Source organism: Camelus dromedarius, chromosome 31 (assembly GCF_036321535.1).
Source record: "Camelus dromedarius isolate mCamDro1 chromosome 31, mCamDro1.pat, whole genome shotgun sequence".
In the NCBI taxonomy this organism is placed as follows: Eukaryota; Metazoa; Chordata; class Mammalia; order Artiodactyla; family Camelidae; genus Camelus; species Camelus dromedarius.
In genome coordinates, this window is record NC_087466.1 from 19,606,875 (window position 1) to 19,631,621 (window position 24,747).

The following is a 24,747-nucleotide window of genomic DNA, read 5'->3' on the forward strand; positions in this document are numbered from 1 at the left end:
CTCTGCTTCTACTCTTTCCTCCCCTCATGGCAGACACATTAAAAAACAGAAATGACATGACACAATTTTACTGTCACAATCTAACCCATCAAAAGCATCCCAACAGACTTAGAATAAAATCCAAACTATTGGCCACGGCTTAGAAAGTTATGTACGATGTGTCTGTGATTTTATCTGGGGCTCCTTTACCCCTTGCTGGGAACAGTCAGGCCACACTAGCCTCCTCTGGGTTCTTCAGACATAAAACTAAGCTCTTTCCTACCTCAGGACTTAACAAGAGAAATTTCTCTACCTAGAACACCACCTTCCCCTCCACACCTCCCACCTAAACAACTCTGCACACACCTCACCTCTCAGCTCACACGTCATCTCCACAGAAAGGTCCTCCCTGATTCAAACCGTAGTCCTCCCTTTTGTTCAATCTCAAATGTCCAACTTCAGTTATTTACACAATTTTTATTTAAATAATTCATTATGTCCCACAGAGATTAATTAGTAAAGATCTAGAAAAAGTTTCTCATTTGACAATTACAATTTAGAAAGGTTAACATTTACAATTAATTTTTTTCTGATAAAACATCAATATTAGGAAGTTATCTACTCACTTAATACTACTTACATCAACATCATAACAAAAAAAAACAATTCTAATACGAAAAACACTTACTCCGTAAATGTATTATCAAGGTAATACTCTTAGATTATAACAAAGCTAATTTTGAAAAACTAAAGAGAAATCCATACAGCCTAATGAAGATCACCTCTGTAAGTCTTTCCATTAACATGGGAATAAAATTTCTGGAATTTTGAGATGTGCCAGCCTAATGTTCTTGTCTACAGATGATACAACTGAGCTCCAAAAAAATAAGTGATTTGCCTAAGGTCACACAGCTGGGCACAGTCAGAAACAAAAACATCCCAATTCTCCTCACCCCAGTCTGGTTCTACTATTCCCTCTCTCTGGCAAACGCCTCTGCATAAGAGCTTTCAGGACATCTAACAATTAGATGCTTTTACACATCTATGTTCCATAATGACCTTCAACCCTGTCTTTCTCATGATTTAGACAGATGAGCATCTCAGTTCAATGACAGGGTGCACTATTTCTAGCTTTACAGAGATTAAACAAAATAACTTACTTGGCACGTGAGGGTCTCATGGGAGTTTTAGAATTATGACGAAGACTTAACATGTTTTCATGCTCTACTTGCTTGACCTGAGCTTCAAGTTTTGAAATTGTTCTAATTCAAAAGCAATAAGACAAATTAAGTACATTTCAATAAACAAACAACAAACTTAAAATTCAGCTCAACTATAAATTACTTATTTTAACAGATACTTTTAGGGTGACAAAAGAGCTGCAAATCCATGTGTCTTTTTCATAGTAAAATCCCACCATTCAACTTTAAAAAGCTGAACAAAATCAGGAAGAATAAATAGAAAGGCAAATAGAAAAAATTCTACACAGGAGCATTTCATATGCCACAACTGAAGGAAAAGGGAACAACAAATGGACTTAATACAGCAAATAAAAAATAAATTTGACTGCAGATCAAAACACATAGTATAAATTAAATGAAAATAGTAAGTTCAAGCAATCAAATAAATTGCAATTCTAACATACTTAAGTCTAATATGTATGTATTCATATGAAATATACACAGGCTCTCACAAGAGAGGAAGCAGGCCTACCATCCAAAGCAGAGATAATAAAAAGAACTTCCTGTCCTGAACAACTCTCAGCCCACAGGCAGCTTACCAAATTTGCACCCTGTTCGGAATAAAAGCTTACTTCCAAGTTTACCAACAGGAAATAGGTACCCTGGCCAATTGTTTTGAGGATATTTTGGCATTCTTTCTCTTCTTTTAAACTGAATATGTCTTCATCTCAACGTTTAAACTCAAATTCTTAGCTACTCTGTTGCAAGGAAGGTTCGAGAAAGAAAACTTTAACAGGACTGATGCTTTATACCAATCTGATACGGAAACAATCCCTAAAATTGAATGTATCACAGAAAAGACTTGAGCAGACAAGAAAGCTAGACAGCGTTCTTGTTCCTTCCTATGGGAAGTCCTTAAGAGTGCAGTAAAATCTCTAAATGAGGGACATTACTTCTCTCCAAATAAAAAATACAAAAATGTACTCTAAAGCCAATTAGAAGTTTCTAACCACTTGCCACAGGGGCCACTTATGACACTGTTCCTACTTAATCAAGCCCATCAGATCACGAACACAGTCCCTAAGCCAGGTCTCTAAGCAAGCAGCTGACCACAAAATTGGTGTGAATGTGGTTTTCCTTCTGGAGCACAAAAGTAATTCAGTGAACCAGACTGCTTCTTAGAATGCTTTTCAATGCTTTACTATCACCTAGGTTTCACCTATGCTAAGTAAATATATATTACGTTTAGGGACATGCATGCCTTTCAGACACAGCCACCAATACAGTTTAATCATTTAAAAATCTTTAGCTAAAATCAAATGTATTTCCAGGTCAAGGGAAGATGAGGATAAAATCTAATTTCAAAGTGCTTCAAAATCCTCGTTTTCATCACTTTTAATATAGACATATATTTAAGGACTGAAAGAACAGTTAGAGGTATTTGCTTATTAGTAAGACAATGTATTTTACCTTTTCAGATCAGAAATCTGAGTATGTGCATCAAGCAATTTGTTCTCGGTTGTATTTAATGTATCCTGTGAAAATAAAGGAAAAATTCAGATAGCTGAAGATAAACATTCAGATGTATTCCTTTTATTTTAAAATGCATAATACAAAACTAATCTAAGACTACACCAAAGAACTACAAAGAAAATTATGCAGAAACTCAGCACATATGGCATCAACCAGAGAGCCAATACACATAATTTAAGGGGAAAATGAGAGCGCAAAACACGGGTTTATACAAACAGCTATGTGTAAGCCTGCTGTTTAATAGGTAAAGCCTACTGTGCTTTATTTGATTAGAAACAATCAGTATTAAAATGGACATGTTTTAGCCACAAATTTGACTAAAACGTCAGTAAGTAGCAAAGCTAAAACCTGCAATGATGAGATTTCAGATATAATGACTGGCCCCTGAGCCCCCGACATCTGGGCCACCCAGCTGTGCAGGCCTTTTCACTAACCTTGAATAATCACAACCCTGCATTTTATGCAACAGAAATACTTGGACCCCACTTACTTACTGCGGGGTTTCAGTGAATTCAAATACGTAGACCCCAAACAGAGTTTTAATTAAGAATTCAAATATAATCAACTCAACCCTACATAAAGCTATTATTTTGAAAATAAAACTTTATATTTAAATAGCATTAAATAATTATTTGCATCTGTTGGCATTCTACACTCTTCTAAAAATTTCATATCATCTCAAATGCAACAGCCATTCAATAAATATTTGCGAAATTAACAAATCCAACAAACTTCTGAGTTACATTGGCAGATATTTGAAAATAAGGATACTGACACAAGAGAAGTGAGTGGTCAAGTTCAAATAGCTAGATGGGGACAGAGCAGGGGAGAAGAAAGGGAGAGAGGGGCCAACGCTTTTCATGAGTCATCAACCATTACCTTTACTCTTTCGTGTTCTTTTCCAAGGGACTCATACTCTCCTAAAAGCTACAAGGAAAAACAAAGAATTGCACCACATTTAAATATTATAATATCAACTGAGGGACAGTCTATAAAATAACCACCCATACTCTTCACAAATGTCAGAGTCATGAAAGAAAAAGGTTAACACATGTTTCAGATTAAAGGCAGCTAAAGAGATAAGTGAACGTAAGTCATGACCCTGGGTTAGATCCTGGATTGGGGAAAAAGGCCATAAGGGAACAATCTGGACATGGACTGCACCACTATCAGATTTCTTTATTTGGATAACCGTCTGTGGCTAAGTACGAAAGTGTGAGGTAAAGGGCACAATGTCTGCAACTTACTCTCAAATAGTCAGGGAAAAAAAATGTGTATGTGGGGAAAAAAAAGATGCCATGATAAAATGAATTTATTTACAAAACAGAAACAGACTCATAGACATAGAAAACAAACTTATAGTTACCAGGCAGGGAAGAGATAAATTGGGAGTCTGGGTTAGCAGATACAAACTAGTATATACAGAATAGATAAATAAGAAGGTCCTACTGTAGAACACAGGGAACCATATTTAATAACTTGTAATAGCCTATTATGAAAAAGAACATGAAAGAATATATATAATGTAACTGAATCACTATGTGTACACCAGAAACAAACAACATTGTAAATCAACAATATTTCAATAAAAAAATAAACAATTTTTTTAAAAAAGTCAGTAAGGAAAAGATCTGTTAAAAAAATGGTACTGGGGCAACCGGTTAATCATCTGGAAAAACAATGAAGTTAAGTTCTGATCACACACCATAGATGAGAGGTAATATGGGGTAGATTAAAGTCCTAAATATATAAAGTAAAGCTTTATAATTTTAGAAGGCAATATATGAGAGAACAACTTTCCAATTCTGGGGTAGAAAAAGATTCTGTAAACAAGACATGCCCAAACCATAAATAAAGACTGTATTTTGGACATTAAAATACAGAACTTGTTGGGAGGGTACAGCTCAGTGGCAGAGTGCGTGCTTAGCATGCACGGGTCCTGGGTTCGGTCCCTGGTACTGCCATTTAAAAAAAAAAATACAAAACTTGCACCCTGTAAATGATACCACAAGTAAAGTGAAATGCCAACCATATATAGTACATATAACCACTGAACATCAATCAAACTGGCAAAGAGGTCTGACAAGTCTAAGCACTGGAAATAACCTAGAAAAATAAGAATTCTCATACATTACCAGTGGGAAAATAATTGGTGCAACCACTTCAGAGAGCAATTTAGCAATTGTCTAATGAAGGTGACAGTGCTCGTCTGTGTCCCAGCCACTGCACTCATAGGTACACGTACTCTTGTGACAATGGCACTTCCCCTAGATGTTCACAGCAATACTTCTGTTCACACAAGTTCTTCTAGAACCTTGCTATGCCCCACTGAGAGGTGGTGTCTATTTCCTCTTCCCTTGAACCTAGGCAGTCCTTTGGGACTGCTTAACAAACAATGTGACAGAAGTGATGTTAGTCACAAAAGGCTTGGCTGTCAGGATGCTCTCTCAGGAGGCCTGTCCTTGGTACTCAGCCATCATGCTGCCAAGAAGCCCAAATGAGGCTACATGGAGAGGAACTGCAGCCACCCTCAAAGGCCCCCAACCTCAGAGTTTCCAGCTGAGGTACTAGATCCCACAGGGTGGAGGGAAGCTGTCCCTGCTATGCCCAGTCCAAGCTCCTAGACCACTGAGTCCACTATCAGAACATGTCCAGTTTTGGGGTCACTTGTTTTGCAGCTCTGGTAATTGGAAAAATACCCTAGAGGTACTTGCACACATTTGCATGGGAGACATGTATTGACATGGTCATGGTAGTGCTGCTCATAACAGCAACAAAAGAACCTGGCAACAGAAAGATACATAAACAAATCATTGAAGATTCACACGATGGAATACTACACAGGGATGAGAAATGAGCTGGTGCTGCATGTATCAGCTTGGACAAGTCTTACAAATGGGAAAAGCTGCAGAACAGTAAATACAGGATGGCAGCATCTATATAAAAGATATTCAAGATATGCCAAACAAACATCAGTGATGGAGCATCCGCACACGTGTGATGACACAAAGACAGACACAGGAATCACATTTACACCATTCAGCCCAGCTACTTCTAGCGAGGCAGAGGTGATCAGAAGAGGGTACGTGGGGGGCTTCAGTATCTGCAGCATTTTAATTCTTCACGTGGGTGGTAGGTCCCAATGTATTTGTGACAGTATTCTCCACATCTTTGTGTATGCCAGAAATAGTTCAAAAACAAATGTTTCAATACAAGTGAATAAAAGCTACATGTATCAACATAGTAAATCTCAGAAGCAACGTTGAGAGGAAAAAACAGGCTGCAGAAGGATATATGCAGTTCAATCCATATATAGTTTAAGAACATACAAAACGCTACTTACGTATTGTTTAAAGACACATGCATATGTCATAAAAGCAAAAAGCAACCCATAGGGATAACCAAGAGCACATTTAGCACAGCGGGTACCTCCAGGGAGGGAGAGGAAGGAACAGAAGAAAGTGTTTCTGCTATGACTTGGGTGGCCAGCATACGGATATTCAGTAATTATTCTCTATACCTTTCCATATGCTTACATACATGACATGACAGATGCAAAAGAAGTCACTGTTATCACTGGCAATATTCATGTAATGTCAACTGAAAACAACATTCTAGCTTTCCTTTGCTGCTTCACTGTTACTCAAACATAACTGTGGTGGGTTTTCGAATAACTAAAAACATAAACATACCTAGACCTAAGCTTCTAAGTACCACTCTGCACTTAAAGGAAACAGGACTCCTCAGAAAAATGACTTCGGGCTGGGGCTAGAAAAGCACAGGATGAGCCTGGAACGTCTCGCTGTGGCAGGACGCCTGGAGGGGCTCAGAGCATGCTGGCAACGTGTCAGAAGGCCACCGAAGCCGGCTGCACATGTACCCCTCTGGCCAAAGCTAAGACGAGGCATCAAAATAATAACCATGGTGAAAAAGACTGTAACTTCACTGAATAAAATAAGATCCACAAGTTCCATTGATTAGTATAAATAAAGGAGAAAGGAAGGCTCCTCATTCCAGAAGGTAGAAGGAATAACAACGAGAAAAAACACCATTTGGCCACCACCACAGTAATTACTGGTTTCACACATGACTCCTCAGGGCAGGCTAAAGCTAGTGGGTAAAGCTGATGAGAAGAACGTGACTTACAGAGTCTTAAATTATGCAAATTACTCTCTTATCAATTACTATTATTTCCAATGAGGGGCAGGATATAACTTTACAGCAGGGAGCCCTGGCAAGCACTACCTTAACCAAGTGACCAGAGTTAGCATCTGAAGTTCACACGTCCCTCCTGATAGGACGTGCCAGGAGGGCTCCGCTCACTGCTGTGGGGTGACTCCTGTGCATTGGGACAACTGGAAGCTAACTGCGATGAAACACACACCCAAACCCCTACAGTGTGCCGTCCAGCAGAACTTCCTGCAAGGACGGAGGCACTCTCCCACTGCACTGCCCCATGCAGTGGCCACTACCCACATCAGACTACTGAGCACCTGAAATGTGGCCAGTGCAACTGAGGGACTGAGTCTCTCCTTTCACTTCACTGTAATCAGTGTAAGTTTAAATAGTCACATGTAGCTAGTGGCTACCATGTTAGAAAGCATAGTTCTCTAAAATAATTAGTCTATGATCTTCAAAGAGTTTTAAGGCTATAAAAGACAAAGGAAAACTGAGGAACTTCTCCAGATTAAAGGAGATAAAAGAGATGCGACAACTCAATGCAACATGCAATCCTGGATCAGATCCTGAACAAGGGAAAAGAAAATTTCTTTTGATATAAGGAGCATTTGTAGTATAATTTGCAAAAACTGAATGGAGTGTACAAATTAAATAAGATGACTCTATTTATGTTAACTTCCTAATTTTGCAGTGGTTATGTAAAAGACTGGCCTCATTTTTAAGTATACCTTGAAGTATTTAGTGGAAAAGGTGCAGTGTATCTCCAACTTACTCTCAACTAGTTTAGAAAAAAATCTTTACATGTGGACATACTGATAAAGCACATACTGTAAAATGTTAACATTCAGAATAGAGATGAAGGGTATATGTAAATTCTTTATACAGTCTTTACAACTTTCTGTAAGTCTGATATTATGTTAAAGCAAAAAGCACAAGTACAAGTTTTAAAAACCAGGAGCTCATGTACTCACAGAAGCTAGAATATTCTATTAATGCATACGAATAAGAACAGTAACAGTCCAACTATGGAAAGTTCTAACCAAACACGGCATACGGAACAGCGCTTCTGTGTGCTCCTTCCTGAAACTTTACTAAAATGACTGTAAAGGAATAAAAAACATAAGGCTTGCTGATATGACATGCTGAAAATGGTACTTTATCTCTGAGATTTTCCTCCAAATAACCCCAGTCTAATCATGAGAAAAACATCAGACGAATCTCAAGGGACATTCTACAAACTACCTGACCAGTACTTTTCCAAACTGGGAAGGTTATGAACAGCAAGGGGAGTCTGAGAAGCCGTCACAGCCAAGAGGAGCCTCTGGAGACAGGACGGCTTAGAGTAATATGATGTCCTGGAAGGAGTCCTGGGGCAGAAAAAGAACACTAGGAAAAAACTAAGGAAATCTGAATAAATTATGGAGTTTACTTAATAATGATATACCAATATCGGTTCATTAATTGTGGCAAAAGTGCCACACTAATGTAAAATGTTAGTAACACGGGACATGGTGTGGGGTGTATGGGAACACTCTACCATCTTAATTTTTCTGTAATTCTAACTATTCTAAAAAAAAAAAAAAGCATTTTTTTAAAAAGAAAAGTGTGACTGCAACTACAAAAGTTTTCAGATATGGAAGGCCTCAAAATGTCTCTCATGCCTTCCTTTTCCTAGGGAAGTGTACTCTAGCCAAACTGTTAGACCAAGAAAGAAGATACAGGACCCACACAAAATGACTGACACAATGCAGGGAAGAGTCAAACACAATTCCTAAGATGATGACCAAGTCAAGTCCTAGAAATCTGTGTAAGAGACCTGAAGGGCAATCAGTTCAGACTGAAGCAAGTGTACTGGGGAGGCGGGGGGAAAGTAAGCTCTGTGCATATAAAAAACTAAGCAGATTTTTAAGAAGGCAATTATTAAGCTAGGAATAATAAATGTTGTAAGAGACAGGAAATATAATCACTGAACACTGCAGCTTAGCTCTGAAAAATATGTGCATCAACATAATACTGAATTCTGATTCACCTATAAATGACAATACATTATATTTAAAATCTAAGACAACACTGACTGGAAATCATACTACTTTATGTATTATTATTTACTAAAATACTAAGAGAAAAAAATGCTGCCAGGTAAAATATAACACTGTAATGTAAATATGCAGTCCAATGTCAGAGCTGTCGAAATGTAAAAGAATAAGCTTCTTAGAATCCATTAAATATACGAACCACACTGGAAGGAGGGGGAGAAGAGTTTGTGTGGGGAGCTAAACCGTGACCTTGCACAGAAGGAAGTCAATATACAACGTCTGAAACTGACAGGGAAAAGAGCAATGTAAGTTTGTTGTTTAGAAACATGAGCAAACCTTTAGAAGAAATAGCATAAAGAGCTGAAAATAATGGCCTCTAGGGTAAAGGACTCCAAGGCAGGGCGAGGTGGAGGAGACTGCTGTTTCTCATTTCAGTTTTGACTATTTAAACTATTTATATGTATTACCTTCATGAAAAGAAACTTCAAAAAAACAAAGCAGCAAGAATCAAATCTAAAGCTACCAGGAAGAAAACTTCAACAGCTGAAATACTTTCAGATTTTTATGTCCCATGACAAAGGATATTAAGAAAAACTTAGGGGAAAAAAAAAACAACCTGAAACCTGAGCCGGTTTCAAGGTTACACAATTCTAAATTTTAAGTGAAATTAAATCAAAGTTAAAAATTCTACCAAGCCGCTGTAAATCTGGTTCGTTTTACCAGACACACAGATGTTGACTTAAGACAGCTCAAAGCCGACCTGCTAGAGACAGAAAGGCGTGGGAGTGACACCAGTTCTGAAAGCCCAACTTCCTGCTTCAAGATAAGACCCAACTGACTCAATCAGAAGGCAATACGTATACTTGCAGCTACAGTAAAGTTATGTAAAATGAAAACAAACGTGGAAAAAGTCATAACAGCTTGTTAGACCAGAGTATCTGAAATCACTTTTAGCCAACCGTGTCACTGAGATACCATCACTTGCCACTTACATCTTGAAACATTTTGTTTTCTTGTTTTAGTCTCGCCTCCTTATCATCTGAGAGTTTGTAAGCATTCTCAAATGCCTCTTCTAAATCCTGAAGTCTAGATTTTAGCCGAATAATGGTATTGTCTTTTTCTTTATTACTTGTTCTCATTTCCTCAATTCTTTCCTGCAAAATTTTGGAGGCACTGCTGGCTGCGTTGAAGCGTTCTCTGAAATCACTCTACAAAAGACAAGGATAATACATTATTTTTAATTTAAAAAAAAATGTATCAATAGCAGCTAATAAACTGCAGATATTAAGACACAGAAAAGTAATAAAACAAAACATAAATGGAAATGAACAAACGTAACATATCGTTATATCCTGGGCTGGAGACTAGAAAGGACTACTCTACAGAATAATACACAGAAAACCACTGCCTGATGCTCTATGATTCCAGGGCTCACCTGTAGGTCACTTAAAGGAGGAAAATATAACCATGGCCCTCGGGCAGTGACTATGAAAGTACAGCTAGGATTTGTTGTCCCACATTAATATTTAGAGGAAAAAAGGCATTTCTTATCCTATTCTCTCATTTACTAGGAAAATAAAAGAGAAAATTCAAAATACATCTGATACATTAATACTCATGCAGTAATCACTAATTGAATAATATTCACTAGGTGCTGGGCACTAGGGTGCCAGAAATATAAGATTAACACAAAGACAGGTCCCTGACTTCATGAAGTTTACAATTGAGGAGGAGATAAAGATAAAAAAAAAAAAAAAAACCATCAAAGACAAAGAAACAATGTCTAGAATGTAACTGGCATTTCCCACCAAAACATTGTTTGTAAGGCTACACACAGGAGAATAAAACTTGGTAATGCATTGGAAAAAAGTTATTTAAGAGGAAAAGTTTATGCATTCCTAGTTACATATCCAAGAAAACTGAAAACACGTCCACATAAAATTTTGTATACAAACATTCATAGCATTATCATTCACCATAGCCAAAACATGAAAATAACCCAAATACTCGTCGCCTCATGAACGGATAAGCGGAATGTGGTGTGTGGCCCTACAATGGAACATTATTCAGTCATGAAAACAAGGGAAGTAGTGGCCCACGCTACACTGTGCATAAACCTTGAGAACATGATGTTGAGCGAAAGAAGCCAGACACATAAGGTCACACGTCGTATGAATCCTTCTGTCCATAAAAAGACAAAGTAGAGTCTTGGTTGCTCGTGGCTGAGGAGAAGGGTGTGTATAAACCCATAATGGCTGAGGGGTTTGGAGTTTCTTTTTGAGTGAGAAAAAAAAGTTCTAAAATTGATTGTGGTGACTATCTACAATAGCCAAGACATGGAAGCAAGCTAAATATCCATCGACAGATAACTGGATAAAGAAGCTGTGGTATGTACACACATACACACAATGGAATACTACTTAGCCATAAAAAAGAATAAACTAATGCCGTTTGCAGCCACATGGATAGACATGGAGATTGTCATACAAAGTGAACTAAGTCAGAAAGAGAAAGAAAAATACCATATGTTACCACTTACATGTGGAATCTAAAAAAATGATACAAATGAACTTATTTACAAAACAGAAACAGATGCATAGGCATAGAAAACAAATCCATGGTTACCGAGGGAAAAGGTGGGGGATAAATAAATCAAATAAACTTGATTGTGGTGACAGTTGCACAAATTTGTGAATATACTAACAACCACTGAATTGTACACTTTAAAAGGGTTGATTTTATGATATGCAAAGTATTTCCCAATAAAAAAAAATTTTCATTAAAGGGTAAAAGTTTATAGTATATGAAGCCAGCAGCCCTCAAAATACAAACTTAACAATAAGACATTCTAAAGAAGAAGACAGACAATATATAACCAATGTTTTTATAAAATTATGCATTTGTCTCTAAAGTTCAATTAATAAAAAGTCTTAAATTTTTAACATTAAGCCACCAGAACAACAACAAAAAGTAGAGTGTTTACTTACCACTTCTCTTTCCAGTAAGTTATTCTTATTTTCAAGTGCTCTCACACGACTAGTAGCTTCATTCAGAGCAATGTCTAACTGGCTACATCTGAAAACCATATATTGAAACAAGACAATTAGAAGATAAAATCCTTTCCCTTAAAAGTATTATAAAAATCTGATCCTCCAAAATATTACATAAAACAAATTCTTAATGTTAAGCTAAGACTAAGGATGCCACTTTAGTAAAATATATCCCAAAGAATCTAACGATATGATGGTCTCTGGAGAAAATGAAAAATGATATGAAAAGATCTCTGAGAAATATCAAGTGAAAAAAACAAGATATGAGCAGTCTCTTGTGCATGAATGTTCATAAAAGCATTATTCACAATAGCCAAAAGATGAATGCAACCTAGTATCCATCAATGGATGAACAATCAAATGCAGAGAGTGTCTGTGTGTGTGCGCGCGTGCACGTGTGCACACAAAACAGAGTATTATTCATTTGTAGAAAGGAAGGAAATTCTAACACATGCTACAACATGGATGAACCTCAAGGACACCATGCTGAGTGAAATAAACCAGTCACGAAAGGACAAATACTGTATGATTCCATTTATACAAGATACTCAGAAGAATCAAATTAATAGAGACAGAAAGTAGAATGATGGTTGCCCAGGGCTCGGGCTCGGGGTAGTGGGGAGGAGTTGTTTAATGGGCACAGAGTGACAGTTTTGCAAAATAAAAAGTTCTAAAAAATGGATGGTGGTGATGTTAGCGTAACAATGTGAATATACTTAATGTCACTGAACTGTACACTTAAAAATAGTTAAAATGGTAAATAGTTAAAACGGTTATTTCACCACATTAAAAAATAAGAAGTAAGACATAGAAGACTGCATAAAGTAACTTTATATTTGTTATGACAACATCTGTATGTGTATACATCATGATTTCTAGAAGGATGTGAAAAGTTAAGTCTAGGATGTGAAAGGAGAGGTTGAGGTAGGGAGACTTCCTATTAAATCCTTCTGTACTGTTTCAAATTAGCATGAATGCTTATTCTTATAATTACTTTCTTTGTCAAGTTAATTAGCATAGAACCTCAAAATAACAAAATACATGGAAGAATTCGGTAACTTTGTGACCCAGTGTTTAATGATGTATTGTGAATAAAAGCTAATAATTTTGTGGCACTGATCACACGCCCAGTCTATGTCAAGCACTCTACATTCACCCTCACAATCCTGTGAGTAAGGGTTGTTATCATTCTCATTTCACAAATGAGAAAACGAAGATAGAAAAGTTAAGTTCCTCCCGAGTCACACTGGGATTCTAAGCCAGGCAGTCCGGCTCCAGAGCCCATGCTCTGAACCACTATGCATTAATGCTTTACAAAAATGAAACACTGATGAAACTGTTCTTGAAACAAAGATCACTAAATAGTTAAGTGTAGGTGTATTAACTGTTATCGTTCTGTTTTAATTGCCACACTGATTCTGGTATGCCATAGGTCTCATCCCCTAAGTGGCCACTGTGCGACAAGGTTAAGTGTGAACAGCCCCATTTGCAGCAGCAGGGGGATTCTCCAATGTGCAATTTTAAATCTGAAAAAATCTACTGTGTATACTGACAACATAGTACTGGCTTTTGTCTTAGGTGAATTGTTTCCCCAGTTCTAAATGACTGCAACTTCTCATTTTGTCTCTACTGTCCTCTAGCACATAGCTTTATCCTGTAGGCCAAATCACGTGCTCTTGGGGGCAGCAGGAGAAAAGAACGTGTTGCTCGTTGTCTGCGTGGCATCGGACACTCCCTCAGGTTACTGCTGTTACTGCTGTAACACAACCGCTTATTTAAAACCCTGACTCCCAACTTGCTCCTCCTACGTTCTCCCACTGCTCTGTGTGCGCTGACAGCTTTTAGACATAAAAATGTTTTAATTAGCTCTCCTTTACTCCATGCCTTCTCTGCGCTCTGTCTCGGACCAAACAAGGTCTACAGGTAGTAGGCTGCTTTCCTATTTCCTGTTTTCCAACAGGAAGTACCTGTGGTCATCGCTGCCTTCTTAAAAAAAGGAAACAAAACAAAAAGAAGGACCGACTTCCCCTAGCCTGCTATCTTTCCCTTTTGTCCCAGAAAACCTAAAATTGATTTTTTTTTCTGCTTCTCTTCAAATTACTTCTACCATTGTACCCCCATCCTCACCACCTACAGCAAAATGGAAGCTACAGAAATAATCAGGACTAAGACAGCATGTTAACCACAGCAGCCACAAATGTGTAGCTAGTTTTCCTAGAATTCCACAAGTTAAACTGTTAACTGAACCAGAAGATTTCAGTTCCCTACTAATCTTTTCTCAAGGGGCTTTGTCTTTTTGCCCTGGAGAAGAATTCTTTGCTGTCATCTAGCCCCAATCAGTTTTCAGTCTGTTTAATTCCATTCGCAAAGTATGCTGCAAGTACATTGCTATTAATAGTATAAAAGCATCAAATTTTGTAAATGATTCTCTCTAAAATAAGTGTAAAGCCATCCCTAATGTAAGACCATTCTCCCCTGTGTTTCTACAGATTTTCTGAACGAGATAATTACTTCCACAGGTTCATGAGTGTCTGGGTTAAAGTTAAGCATATCTGGGTGTGAAAAAGGTTGACAACTACCCCAGGCCTTCAGTCAGTCATAGACTTATTAGGGAATCCACACATAGTACTAATCCCCCTAAAAATGACATTCCTTTACATACACAAAATCTGCTTGACTGTCTTCAGTATTTCACCCACATGAAAAAATGTTCTCATCCGTTATCAGTGTTTTGTGAGTTGGCTCAAATCTTTAAAAATAATTACTTAGGCAAACATGTTTCTCTGTGAAAATTTTCCAATACAAAGCACATGTTTTCAAAGTGTTCTATCATCACGATAGATTATACTTCAGGGAAAATAATAAATCCAAGGTGGAGAAACACTAAGTTTACAGTTAAATTACAAGCTTTACCTATCTACAAGAATTTGATTGGTTTTCTTCCAATCTTCAACTGCAGAAATTTCTTTTGCCTCCAGTTTCTGTTTCAAACTATTTATCTCTGACTCATAATAAGCTCGAAGATCCGCTATGTGTCGAGCATGCTTTTCCTTCAGGTTCTGCCTGATCCTGTTGGTAAGATTGGAAAAAGTTATTAAGAAAACATCTCCCCACACTCTATCTCAATAAGAAAAACCACGAACAAAATTATTCTCATAAGCAAAAATACAGCCACTTCCCTTTGTACACCCACAGAAAATATAATAGATTAAAATATCAAATTGACAACTAATAAAGTGAAGGAAAAAAGACATGGATTATTTTTTAGATGCTCTACCTAAAAAATATTACATATTTTAAAAAATTTTTTATTACTGAAGTTCAACAAAAACAATTTCCATCATTCAAGCAGACCCTCACAGAAAGTCTACTGACATCACAAGCCAGTCACTGAAATACGTACTTGGACAGTATGACAGGATCTTCCAGGGAAGCCAGTGCAAAGCAGTCCGGGACACTGTTGGCTGCACCTGGGAGCTGGGACGGACTGACTGAGGTGGAAGTTACCGTGACAGCGTCCTCTTCGTCCACGGTGCTGACTGAGACGTCGTTACTGCCGATGGTACATACGGAAGGAAACGTGGAGCTGGTCCTACTGTCGCTGTGGAACGCGTGATTTTTCCAAGAACCCACTGGTGAAACTTTTTTATTTGAAGGATACTTTGGGAATCCAGATAACTGAGAAGCGACATGACTTTCCTGTGAAAACGAGTCTACGTCAGAGTGACTAGACATACTAGGTTCCAGAACAGAGTCCGGTGAAAAGGATGTTCTGTCATCAAGGGCACTCAAAAAGCCACGGGGGTGAATCCCTGAAATCTGCTGATTTGGCTTCACGTGTAACGTGGGGTCTAGAGTCAGTACCTAGAAGACAAGACAGACAACGGTAAGCTCTCACCAGGGTACCCACTGCTCTGTTTGAAAGCGAGTAGGCTTCAGGTCTCCTAGGGGACAGGAAGCCCGAGACGAGAGTGAGTCCTGAAGCACCTTCCACTTCCACGCAGCGGTGCCGGCAACTTTACCTCTGGCGGACGAACTGGGCTGGAAGCAGAAGTGAGATTCCTCTCGGGTAACTGCTTGTTCTCCCTTTGTTTTTTATGATAAATGTCCTTCAGTGACGGTAGCTTCATCTCATTACTAGTATTAGACTTAAAGATATGAAACAGAATTATTTAAATAGTATTATCAATGAATCAATGATGAGAAAAGCTTACTTTCCTGATATCAAGATCAGCACCATACAAAGATTTTTGAAAAATTTTAAATAAACTGAGACCCTAGAATGTCAGACTTGCAATAAGAGTTTGGAAGTCATTACCTATTATGAGGCCCCCTCAGAATAAAAAAATTTCGTATCCCCTAACAATAAATATTAAGAAGATAATTTGAACCTAAGATACTTAGCAGCCTACGAAAACTTCCAAAGAATAAATTCCTTGGTAATTTCCCTACTCAAAATAAGCACCAAGTTTTGAGGTAAGAAGAGACTTTATAATGAATGAATGAATGAAGCAGGACAAGAAAACTTCTGGCCAGATTAATTTCCTGTGGTTCAAAGGCACAGACTGCTGTCACAAGGTGGAGTTCCCTATCTCTGTAGTGATATTCACGTTTAAGAGTTGGCAGGCAACAAAAAGTTTTAAGAAAGAAGTTACCCAATGAAAAGAAGCCCCTTTCTGAATTAGTAAAAGAAGATACGATCCGAGCTTCCACAGCTGAAACCAGGGCTTGGCTACGCTGGAAGTGCTGCAGAGAGGCCTAAGCTCCAAGTAGTAAAGCCCTGGCTTAAACGATCTCAAGGTGAGACTTACTGCAGGGCGTGATGGGGTACCACTCAACCCTGGGCCTCGAATTTAAACTGTGGACATTCTCTCAAATGAGATTACAGATTCAGCAAGAGATACACTGAAAGCACTGAACGAACACACACATTTTATGGCTTTAAACTTTTAAACTGTCCCATTTCCAGATCCCACATAGACTACAAAGCACCATGAATTCATATTTTTTAATAAATCCTATAACTAGCTTGTGAATAAAGCAATTCATTATACATTTTGTGTGTGCACTAAAGGCATTAATTTGTTAAATGTAAACCCTTAAAATTTACCACAGTTTCTACAATCCTGCTCTGAATTTAACTTTTTATGTGCCATCAACCTAGGAGCCTTCCAAGTCCGAAGCCTGTGACGAACAGCCGCTCTCCGGCCACGGCTCCAGCCTAAGGAATCCTGCCCGCCGGCCGGGTGAACAGTTGCAATTATTCTAGTTAGAGCTCATGGTAAAATGAGGTAACATTTTCCACCACTTTTATGATTTCTTTGCTTTTCACAATTTAACATCTCTGAAGTGAGGATGCGTCTTGTAATTAATGGCATCTTACAAATGCTTTCAATCAAGTAGCAGCTGTGACATAATTGTCACTGCCTGCTCACAAGCAAATAAAAGAACCATCAAAATTGGCCAAATAGGTGTTAGCAGCTGGGAAAAAAATCCTAGAGGCTATGCTGGAGCCCCTGAGAACCAGTGTGGAAGAGACAGTGAGTCAGATATATTCAGCAGCATTCCCCATCTGGGAGTCACCAGCAGGCCAGTCCTATATAACTGCCAAGACAGGCAAAAACTCAGCTCCGAGGCCTTTAGCCCATTTTGGTAAATACCAAACTACCAATGTGCTTGGTGGACCGAGGAGAATGGTGTGTGGAAAATACAGAAACCAACACTGACTTCAAAAGAGAGGAGTGTAGAAGGTAAGCCCCTGTAGGTGAAGAAGCTTCAATCAACTTATTATACTTACATTTTTCTTTTTACGTATGTATGAGAACTATATGATAAAAATGCATGTTTGAGTCTGCAAGCTCCTTCTATAAGAAAAATTATAAATTCTAAGTGATAAGAAACCATTGTATCAGTCTAATTGACAAATTTTTTTCATGGTAGAATATGAGACAGGAATTCTTAAAATTGATGGCCACCTTAGAGTCAACAAAATATAGTAACAATTTACTGATGTCGCAGACCAAGTCGCACAGTGAGCCCTGAACTGCAAAGCCCACTGAGTCTCCCAGGCCCCTCACAATCTCACTTCCCCCGCCCTTCCCTCTTTGTGTTTATCTTTTTCTATTTTCACTCCTTTCCTGAAGGATGGAATGCTGGTTCCTGCCCATCTCTGGGACTCTGAGGTCTGCAAACATGCTGGTCCCACGTTGTCCCATTCATCCACGCCTGACACTCGTGGCTGCCTCAACTGTATCTCTCCTTCCCCCAACCTACTCTCTCATCACCTGACCTAAACACAGAAGTGAGATATACACTTCAATGTACATATACTGGATGTTTTTATTTCTCTGCTCTGAAGTTAACAGAATATTTACATTTTTTGCTCAAAGAAAATCAATACAGCAAATTAAATTGCTCATAATTATTGTACAAATGGATCAGCAGGAGGGTATAATAGAATGTGAAATCAAAACCAGGTCTGGGAAAAGAGAAGAAGTTTATCTATACCTGCTATATTTAAAATAGCGGGCACAAAACCATGTCATTTAATTGCACAAAACAGTAACCGGGCATTTTTAATTTCATTTTTAAGTAACTTTCCTAGGATCACACAGGCAATGAATGACAGATACTAAATTTGAAAGCAGGCAAGTGTGATTTAAAGCCCGTGCTTTTTTTCTGTGTATCAGAAACTAACACATAAAAAATGTATAAATGAAATAGAATACTTGACTACAATGTACAACACAAATACACACATGTCACATGTTATTAAGTTACCTGGCTGGGTGATATATCCGTGGAGGAGGCCGGTGCAAACGCCTTCTCTAAAGTCTCAGGCAAAGAGTGATACGTGTCCTTCTCCTCCAGTTTCCAGTAAGTCAGTCCTAACGTGCACAAACACACCGGATAGATAAGGGTGAGGAAAAAGAACAAAAATGCTTTGTAGAATGACTTATTTCTACCTGAAGAAAATTAAATATGGGAAGTAACTAGTTTTTGGCTCTCTGGATACAGGAAATTGAATTTGGAAGGGAAAAAATTCATATAAATGCCTTGCCATGTAAAAGCCCTAACTTAATGACCCAAGGATTTTAAACTGAACTATCATATTATTAAAAGTCAAGATAAACTAGTGCTATTTAAAATGTATTTTAAGGTGGGGAAGGATATGGCTCAAGTGGTAGAGCGTGTGCTTACTTAGCATGCCTGAGACCCTGGGCTTAATCCCCAGCACCTCCATTAAAAAAAAGGAAAAAGAAAAAACTAACAATAAATGAATAAATAGACCTAATGACCTCCCCCAATAAATAAATAAAAATAAATAAACTTTTAAAAATTAAAAACATACTTTTTTTTAAATTTCTTTATGCACAGTACAGACTTACACAGAAGCAATGCAAAGAATTCAATAATTTGGGTATTTATCGAGCATTTACTGTGCCAGCTGCGGGGAGAGGTGTGGGCGGGAAGGGGGCGCCACGAGCAGTAAGTAAATCATGCAATACATACAGTGTGTTAGGAGGTGGGAACCTGAAAATCTGGGGATAAGGGAATACGCAGTGTGTGTGGAAGGGAGGGCAGGCACTCTTTCTGAATAGGGGGCTCAGGGTTGGCCGTGTGAGCCATTTATGAGGGAGTTCCCCCCAAAAGCAGGGGAGAACATTTCACATAAAGCAAACAGCAAAAGCCCTGGAACGAGAACTTATCTGGCACATTTGAGCGAACAGCCTCTCTGCTGCTGAAGCAGAGAAAGGGGGAGAGTAGCCGCAGTGAGGTCCGAGAGCAGGGCTCATCTCCCCAGGCCTCTGTAGGACAGACTCCGGCTGCTCCTCCACGGGAAGTGGACCCGCCGCAGGGTCCGCACAGAGGAGTCACATGAGCTGACTTGTCTTTAAGAAGAATCACCCTGGCTGCTGTGTGGAGACTAGATGGACGGTGCGAGGATGGCAGCAGGGAGGCTGGCTGGGAAGCCCGCAGGAAGCCAGGGGGCAGGGGCCGGGGCTCCGTGAGGGTGAGCGCAGGAAGGTGTGAGAGGTGGCTGGATTCTGCCAGTTTTCATAAGGCAAAGCTAGTTCATCTTTTTTTTTTTCACTTTAAATATAATTTTATTTGTCAATTATATCTCAATAAAGGTAAAAAGAATCTTATAGATATAATAGTCTATTCTAAGCTGATAACAACTTCACTTTGGTAACATACAAAAATAGACACTTTCACTCCCCTTACTAGTAGTTTATGTTTTCAATGTCACAAATTACATTTTAATATTGTTAATATTGTGTGTTTACCAATTAACAAGTTATTGACGCTATGGGTATTTTTAATACATTTGTTCTCTAACTTTTACACTAGAATTAAGTTATTAACACACCACTGTATCACAAATTTAGAGTCTTCTTATTTGACTATATATTTACCTTGATTAATGTGTTTCATATTCTCGCATGTGTTCTTGTTACTAATTACTGTCTTCTCCTTTCAACTTGAAGAACGCCTTTCACTATTTTTTTTTTGTAAGGCAGATTTAGCGATGATAAAGTCTGTAAAGCTAGTTCATCTTAAATTGGATGTGGGATTGTGGAAAAAAAGTCAGTATGTAAAGCCATTAAAACTAAAAGAAGCTCACCATGGAGAGTAATGAATGGCTCACAGAGGGTTTGAATTTCTTAATTCATTTTGGAGCACATGAAAAGTGCTGAGATGATTTTTGCAGCCATTTGAAATAACTGCAAAAGTACTTCTGTCTCTACAGAACTTGTAAAAATTAAGGCAAGTAAAGAAGTTACAGCTACTGGAGGCCCAAGACAACACACCATACATTTACAGAAACCACTCCACTATACTGTACATGATATCCTATGAGAAATGCACACAAGTTATTTTAAAAAACCCTTTAAAAATATAAGTATCATACCTGTTCCTGAATCAGACATCCAAGATTTTGGACTCTCATCTGGTTTTTTGAGGTAAAAAGCTTGAGCATGTGTAGCAGCAATGAAATCAGACTACAATTTAAGAAAGAAAACTATTAGCTGACAGCCAAAAATCATTAGGCACAAACTGCTGACCCGAGGAATGAGAGCCAGGTGTGAAACCCAGGCGCAGAGAAGCTTTCCGAGGGTTCACGAAGAAAGCAAGCGTGGCCTTCCCCGTGGTCACAAGAATGCAGTGACAGCAATTAACAGTGAAGAATTTTCTATTCCCGTGTAAATTCACTAAAGTTTATTCTGACTCTCTGTGAAGCTGGAAGGAGAAACTAAAAGCAGGTGTTACAAGTGCAGATTGAAAATGTATTTAATAACTGGTTACCAGAAAAGGCTCAAGATGCTTGCTTATCCTTAATTCTAAAAAAATTCTGAGCTAATCTCTCCTCACACTATCTCTGGTATTGCCATAAGAAACCTGTTTCCAAACAGAGATATGTGAAAAATTATTTTCATCGGAATTTTTCTTATCAGCAACACCATCATCAAACTTTTAATTCCTGTTAAAAAGGATTTAAGTTGCATTTGCTTACAGCCATCCGTGGACGCACTGCAAAAGCACAGTAAGAGGATGGCATTCTACCTACCAAGGAAGGGTTACCCCTCCGCCTTCTAAGGCACCACTTTACTTCTTTTTCTTCAAATGTCTCCCCTAAAACTCCTACCTGTTCAAATTTCTGTTGAGTCTCAGTACTTAACAGCCCAGGAAAAGCTGACTGCAGAAGAGTAAATGAAAAATCCCAAGCGCACTATTCTGACCCTCTCCCGGTTCTGAGGTGCCACTCAGTGCACTGAGGCGACACACACGACATCGCTGGAGGGAGGCGCACTCACACGGCAGCCTGCTGCTCTCTTCTCAGCAAACAGGGCATCGGCTAAAGAAAACAGCCACAGCTTTCAATGAGAAGTCAAAGTATGGTGCAAGCAAGTCTTCCCCAAGAAGCTGGCCTCAGCCTAGCACAAGGACCTTCACTAGTGTCGGTAGCCGTCCAGCAGCATCTGAAAACCACCATGAAGTCCACACCCCAGGAAAGGGTAACATCCAGGCTGCGCCAAAGGAGCAAGGAAACAAAGACCGACTTGAGCTCCGGAAAATCCTTGTGCTAAACAATAACCAATTTCAAGACATGCTTCAAAATAGCTAGTGCCCAAAATAAACTACATCGTATAAAAAGAAAACTGGATCCCAAGAGAATTCTGATCGTAAAGATTCCCTGATTTAAACTGAACCCGGAAAAAAATGATGGGAGAAGAGAAAGGATGAAATAAAGAGGAAAGATTCACTTTTGTGAATCCAGAGAACCTGATTTAGAGTTATGCAGGTAAGAAGTGCATTTCAGGTGTGGTGTCTTAGATTCACCAACCGCAATTATCACCATTTAAATTACATCTAAAACTTAGAAATACCAAAGAAACTTGATTTTCCCTAATGATTTAATACCAAAAATATCTAATTCACCTTAAAAAATAAGAAAAATAAAACTTGTCTTGTCCAGGAGGTGATTTAAAAAAGGGAAAATTCAAGGGGAATCACAGCCTCACCCTCTGCTCTTCTGACACCCCCAGAGGGAGAACAGGCTCCTGGGTAAACTCATCCCCCAAAGGCATTTCTCAGGCAGTGCTTCTGATCATCTGGCTGCTGGTCTGATCCTCCGCTGAATCGAGGAAGAAATGAGGCTAGACCAGTGGTTCCAGCATATAAGAATCACCTGAGGAGCTTTTAAACCACCTGATCACAGACCACAATCCCACCAATGAGGGCGGACCACCTGGGGCATAAGCAGATTTTCAAAGCTCCTTAGGTGACTCTAATAGCCAGCAAATTCTGGGATCCACAGGGCTACATGAGACAAATATTGATCTACAGTCACAAATGACAGTGAATCAACCGAGTCACACACCACAAACCCAAAGCTTATCAGAAATAACAAAGTCTCCACAAACTGAGTTTCAGTTAAGGTAAAAACAGAAAAAAAAAAATTGTAACAAATTAACAATACAAAAGAAAAAGCAAAAAACTTATGTTAATGGCTATGTGGTAAACTCAGCACAATTACCCGAATTGCCCGCAGCTTGCGTGCCTGAGTAAAGTGACTTGCACCTACTTTCTCAATCGGTGATTTCTTGGTTTGCTCATTTCCTTGGGTAGATTTTGAACATCCCTCTTCTGTGTGTGCTCTCTTTGGTTGGCTCTGCTTCAGCTTTTGAGCCCATGATGTTATGGATTTACTATTTAAAAAGAAAAAACAAAATAACCCCCTTTAGATGCTGTCCTTCACAAATTAAAACTAAACACTAAGTCAGCGGAGATGCTTGGAGTTGTTTTTCTAATAGCAGATGGATTTTTATTGATTCACAAAAGTTTCTTTCGACAATATAATTATTACTATGGGCAAAATGAACAAAAAGACTGACTAGCAGTCTTTACAATACATACAGTCTTTGCAGCCATGCAATAGGATAAAAGCCACCACAGCGGCCCCTTCAAGTACTAAGTATAGCTCTACAGTGAAAGCTTATTTATTTACACAGACTAACAATTACACTTATGGGTACCCAAGATTTGTACTGCTACAGATCAATACCTTAAATTAGATGACATATTTCAGGGACATAAAACTGAACATTAAAAATTTTTAATGATTATTTGCTTTATAAACATTCAACCAAAGTTTCTTTTACTAAAAAGTTCCCTGGGTCACTCGAAATGTCAATAAACTTAGAAAATCTCTCCTTATATATACAAAACAAAAATGAATATGATTGTATATAATTTTTGGTTTCAAATTATATTAACATGTCTGGCAAAATTCCACTTTTTGATACAATCCTATATGCTAATTTTCAGCAACTCTATAGTGACTACAAAATATAAAAGGTATTTTTCTGGCAAGACCTCCCACTTCAAGAGTGTTAGTAGTCTTATAACATTGTAAATGGGAAGACAGATATTAGCATGCTGCAGTATGCTTTAATTTCAGTTTTTCACAGGAAGTAAAAGAATTTGATAAAATTGATAGACATTCAAACACATCTCATTCCATCACAGTCCAACTAAAAGCAGCTTTATTTACTAAACAAAAATGTTTAGTTTATTATAAATAGAACAAACAAGTAAAACTCCCTTCAAGTGATGGAGAAATTCTACTTACGTATTTGTTTTTCCACTGTATACTTCCGAAATCTTACTTTCACCAAGAAAATTGTGTTCAAATTCACCAGGAAAAACGGGAGTATCTTCCTTTAAAGATGCACAGAACTCTTCATTCGTATGTGTATAAAAACTCCGGGGTTTTACACTATCTGCAAGTGACTCCGTCCGCACCACAGGTGCTCCGAACCCTTCTTCAGAAGCTTCCGCGTGCTGCATGAGCTCCTGAGGGCCCTTAGATCTGTAGGTGTTTAGTTCTGAGACACAAAGGGTACCATACCCGCTGCTCACTGAGCTGCTCTCCACGTTGCAGTCTGGTTGTGACATGGGTGTTTCTTGCTGCATTTCGGGTTCTTCAGACTTACGATAACTGATAACAGATTCATTTCTTTCACTGTGTTCAGAAAAAAAACCCATTTGACTTTCTGAAGATATTTGTCTGCTTAAAGCACTTGTATCATAGGAAGCCCAGGAAGCATTACTGGTCTGTAACTTGACTAAATATTTTATCTCCTCCTGTATACGCTGAAAATAAAAAGTGACAGACTTGGGTAAGAAAGTAAATTAACATCATGTTTTTATAACCATATTGAAAATACTGTTTTAAAAATAAGAGATATTATTCTAAAGATGATATATGTGCATTATCTT

At 38.4% G+C, this 24,747-nt stretch overlaps 1 protein-coding gene across 9 annotated transcripts in view; it reads right to left on the reverse strand.

The window, feature by feature from the left end:
- Positions 1–24,747, reverse strand: part of MPHOSPH9 (M-phase phosphoprotein 9) — a 50,648-nt gene that overhangs the window by 15,092 nt on the left and 10,809 nt on the right. For 5 of the 9 annotated variants that reach the window (XR_010378603.1, XR_010378604.1, XM_064481275.1 and 2 more), the window contains 12 exons: positions 24,098–24,621; positions 23,003–23,174; positions 20,876–20,966; positions 18,739–18,845; positions 15,981–16,106; positions 15,362–15,822; positions 14,872–15,027; positions 11,896–11,983; positions 9,901–10,116; positions 3,573–3,620; positions 2,631–2,695; positions 1,140–1,241 (listed from right to left, as the gene is read on the reverse strand). Coding sequence is in view for 7 of the 9 variants with exons in the window: in XM_064481273.1 (XP_064337343.1) it covers positions 1,140–1,241; positions 2,631–2,695; positions 3,573–3,620; positions 9,901–10,116; positions 11,896–11,983; positions 14,872–15,027; positions 15,362–15,822; positions 15,981–16,106; positions 18,739–18,845; positions 20,876–20,966; positions 23,003–23,174; positions 24,098–24,621 (2,156 nt within the window). In the remaining 2 variants the exon portion in view is untranslated. The remainder of the gene's footprint in view (positions 1–1,139; positions 1,242–2,630; positions 2,696–3,572; positions 3,621–9,900; positions 10,117–11,895; positions 11,984–14,871; positions 15,028–15,361; positions 15,823–15,980; positions 16,107–18,738; positions 18,846–20,875; positions 20,967–23,002; positions 23,175–24,097; positions 24,622–24,747) is intronic. The other 4 variants (XM_031442559.2, XM_031442558.2, XM_031442560.2 and 1 more) reach the window with 3 other exon arrangements.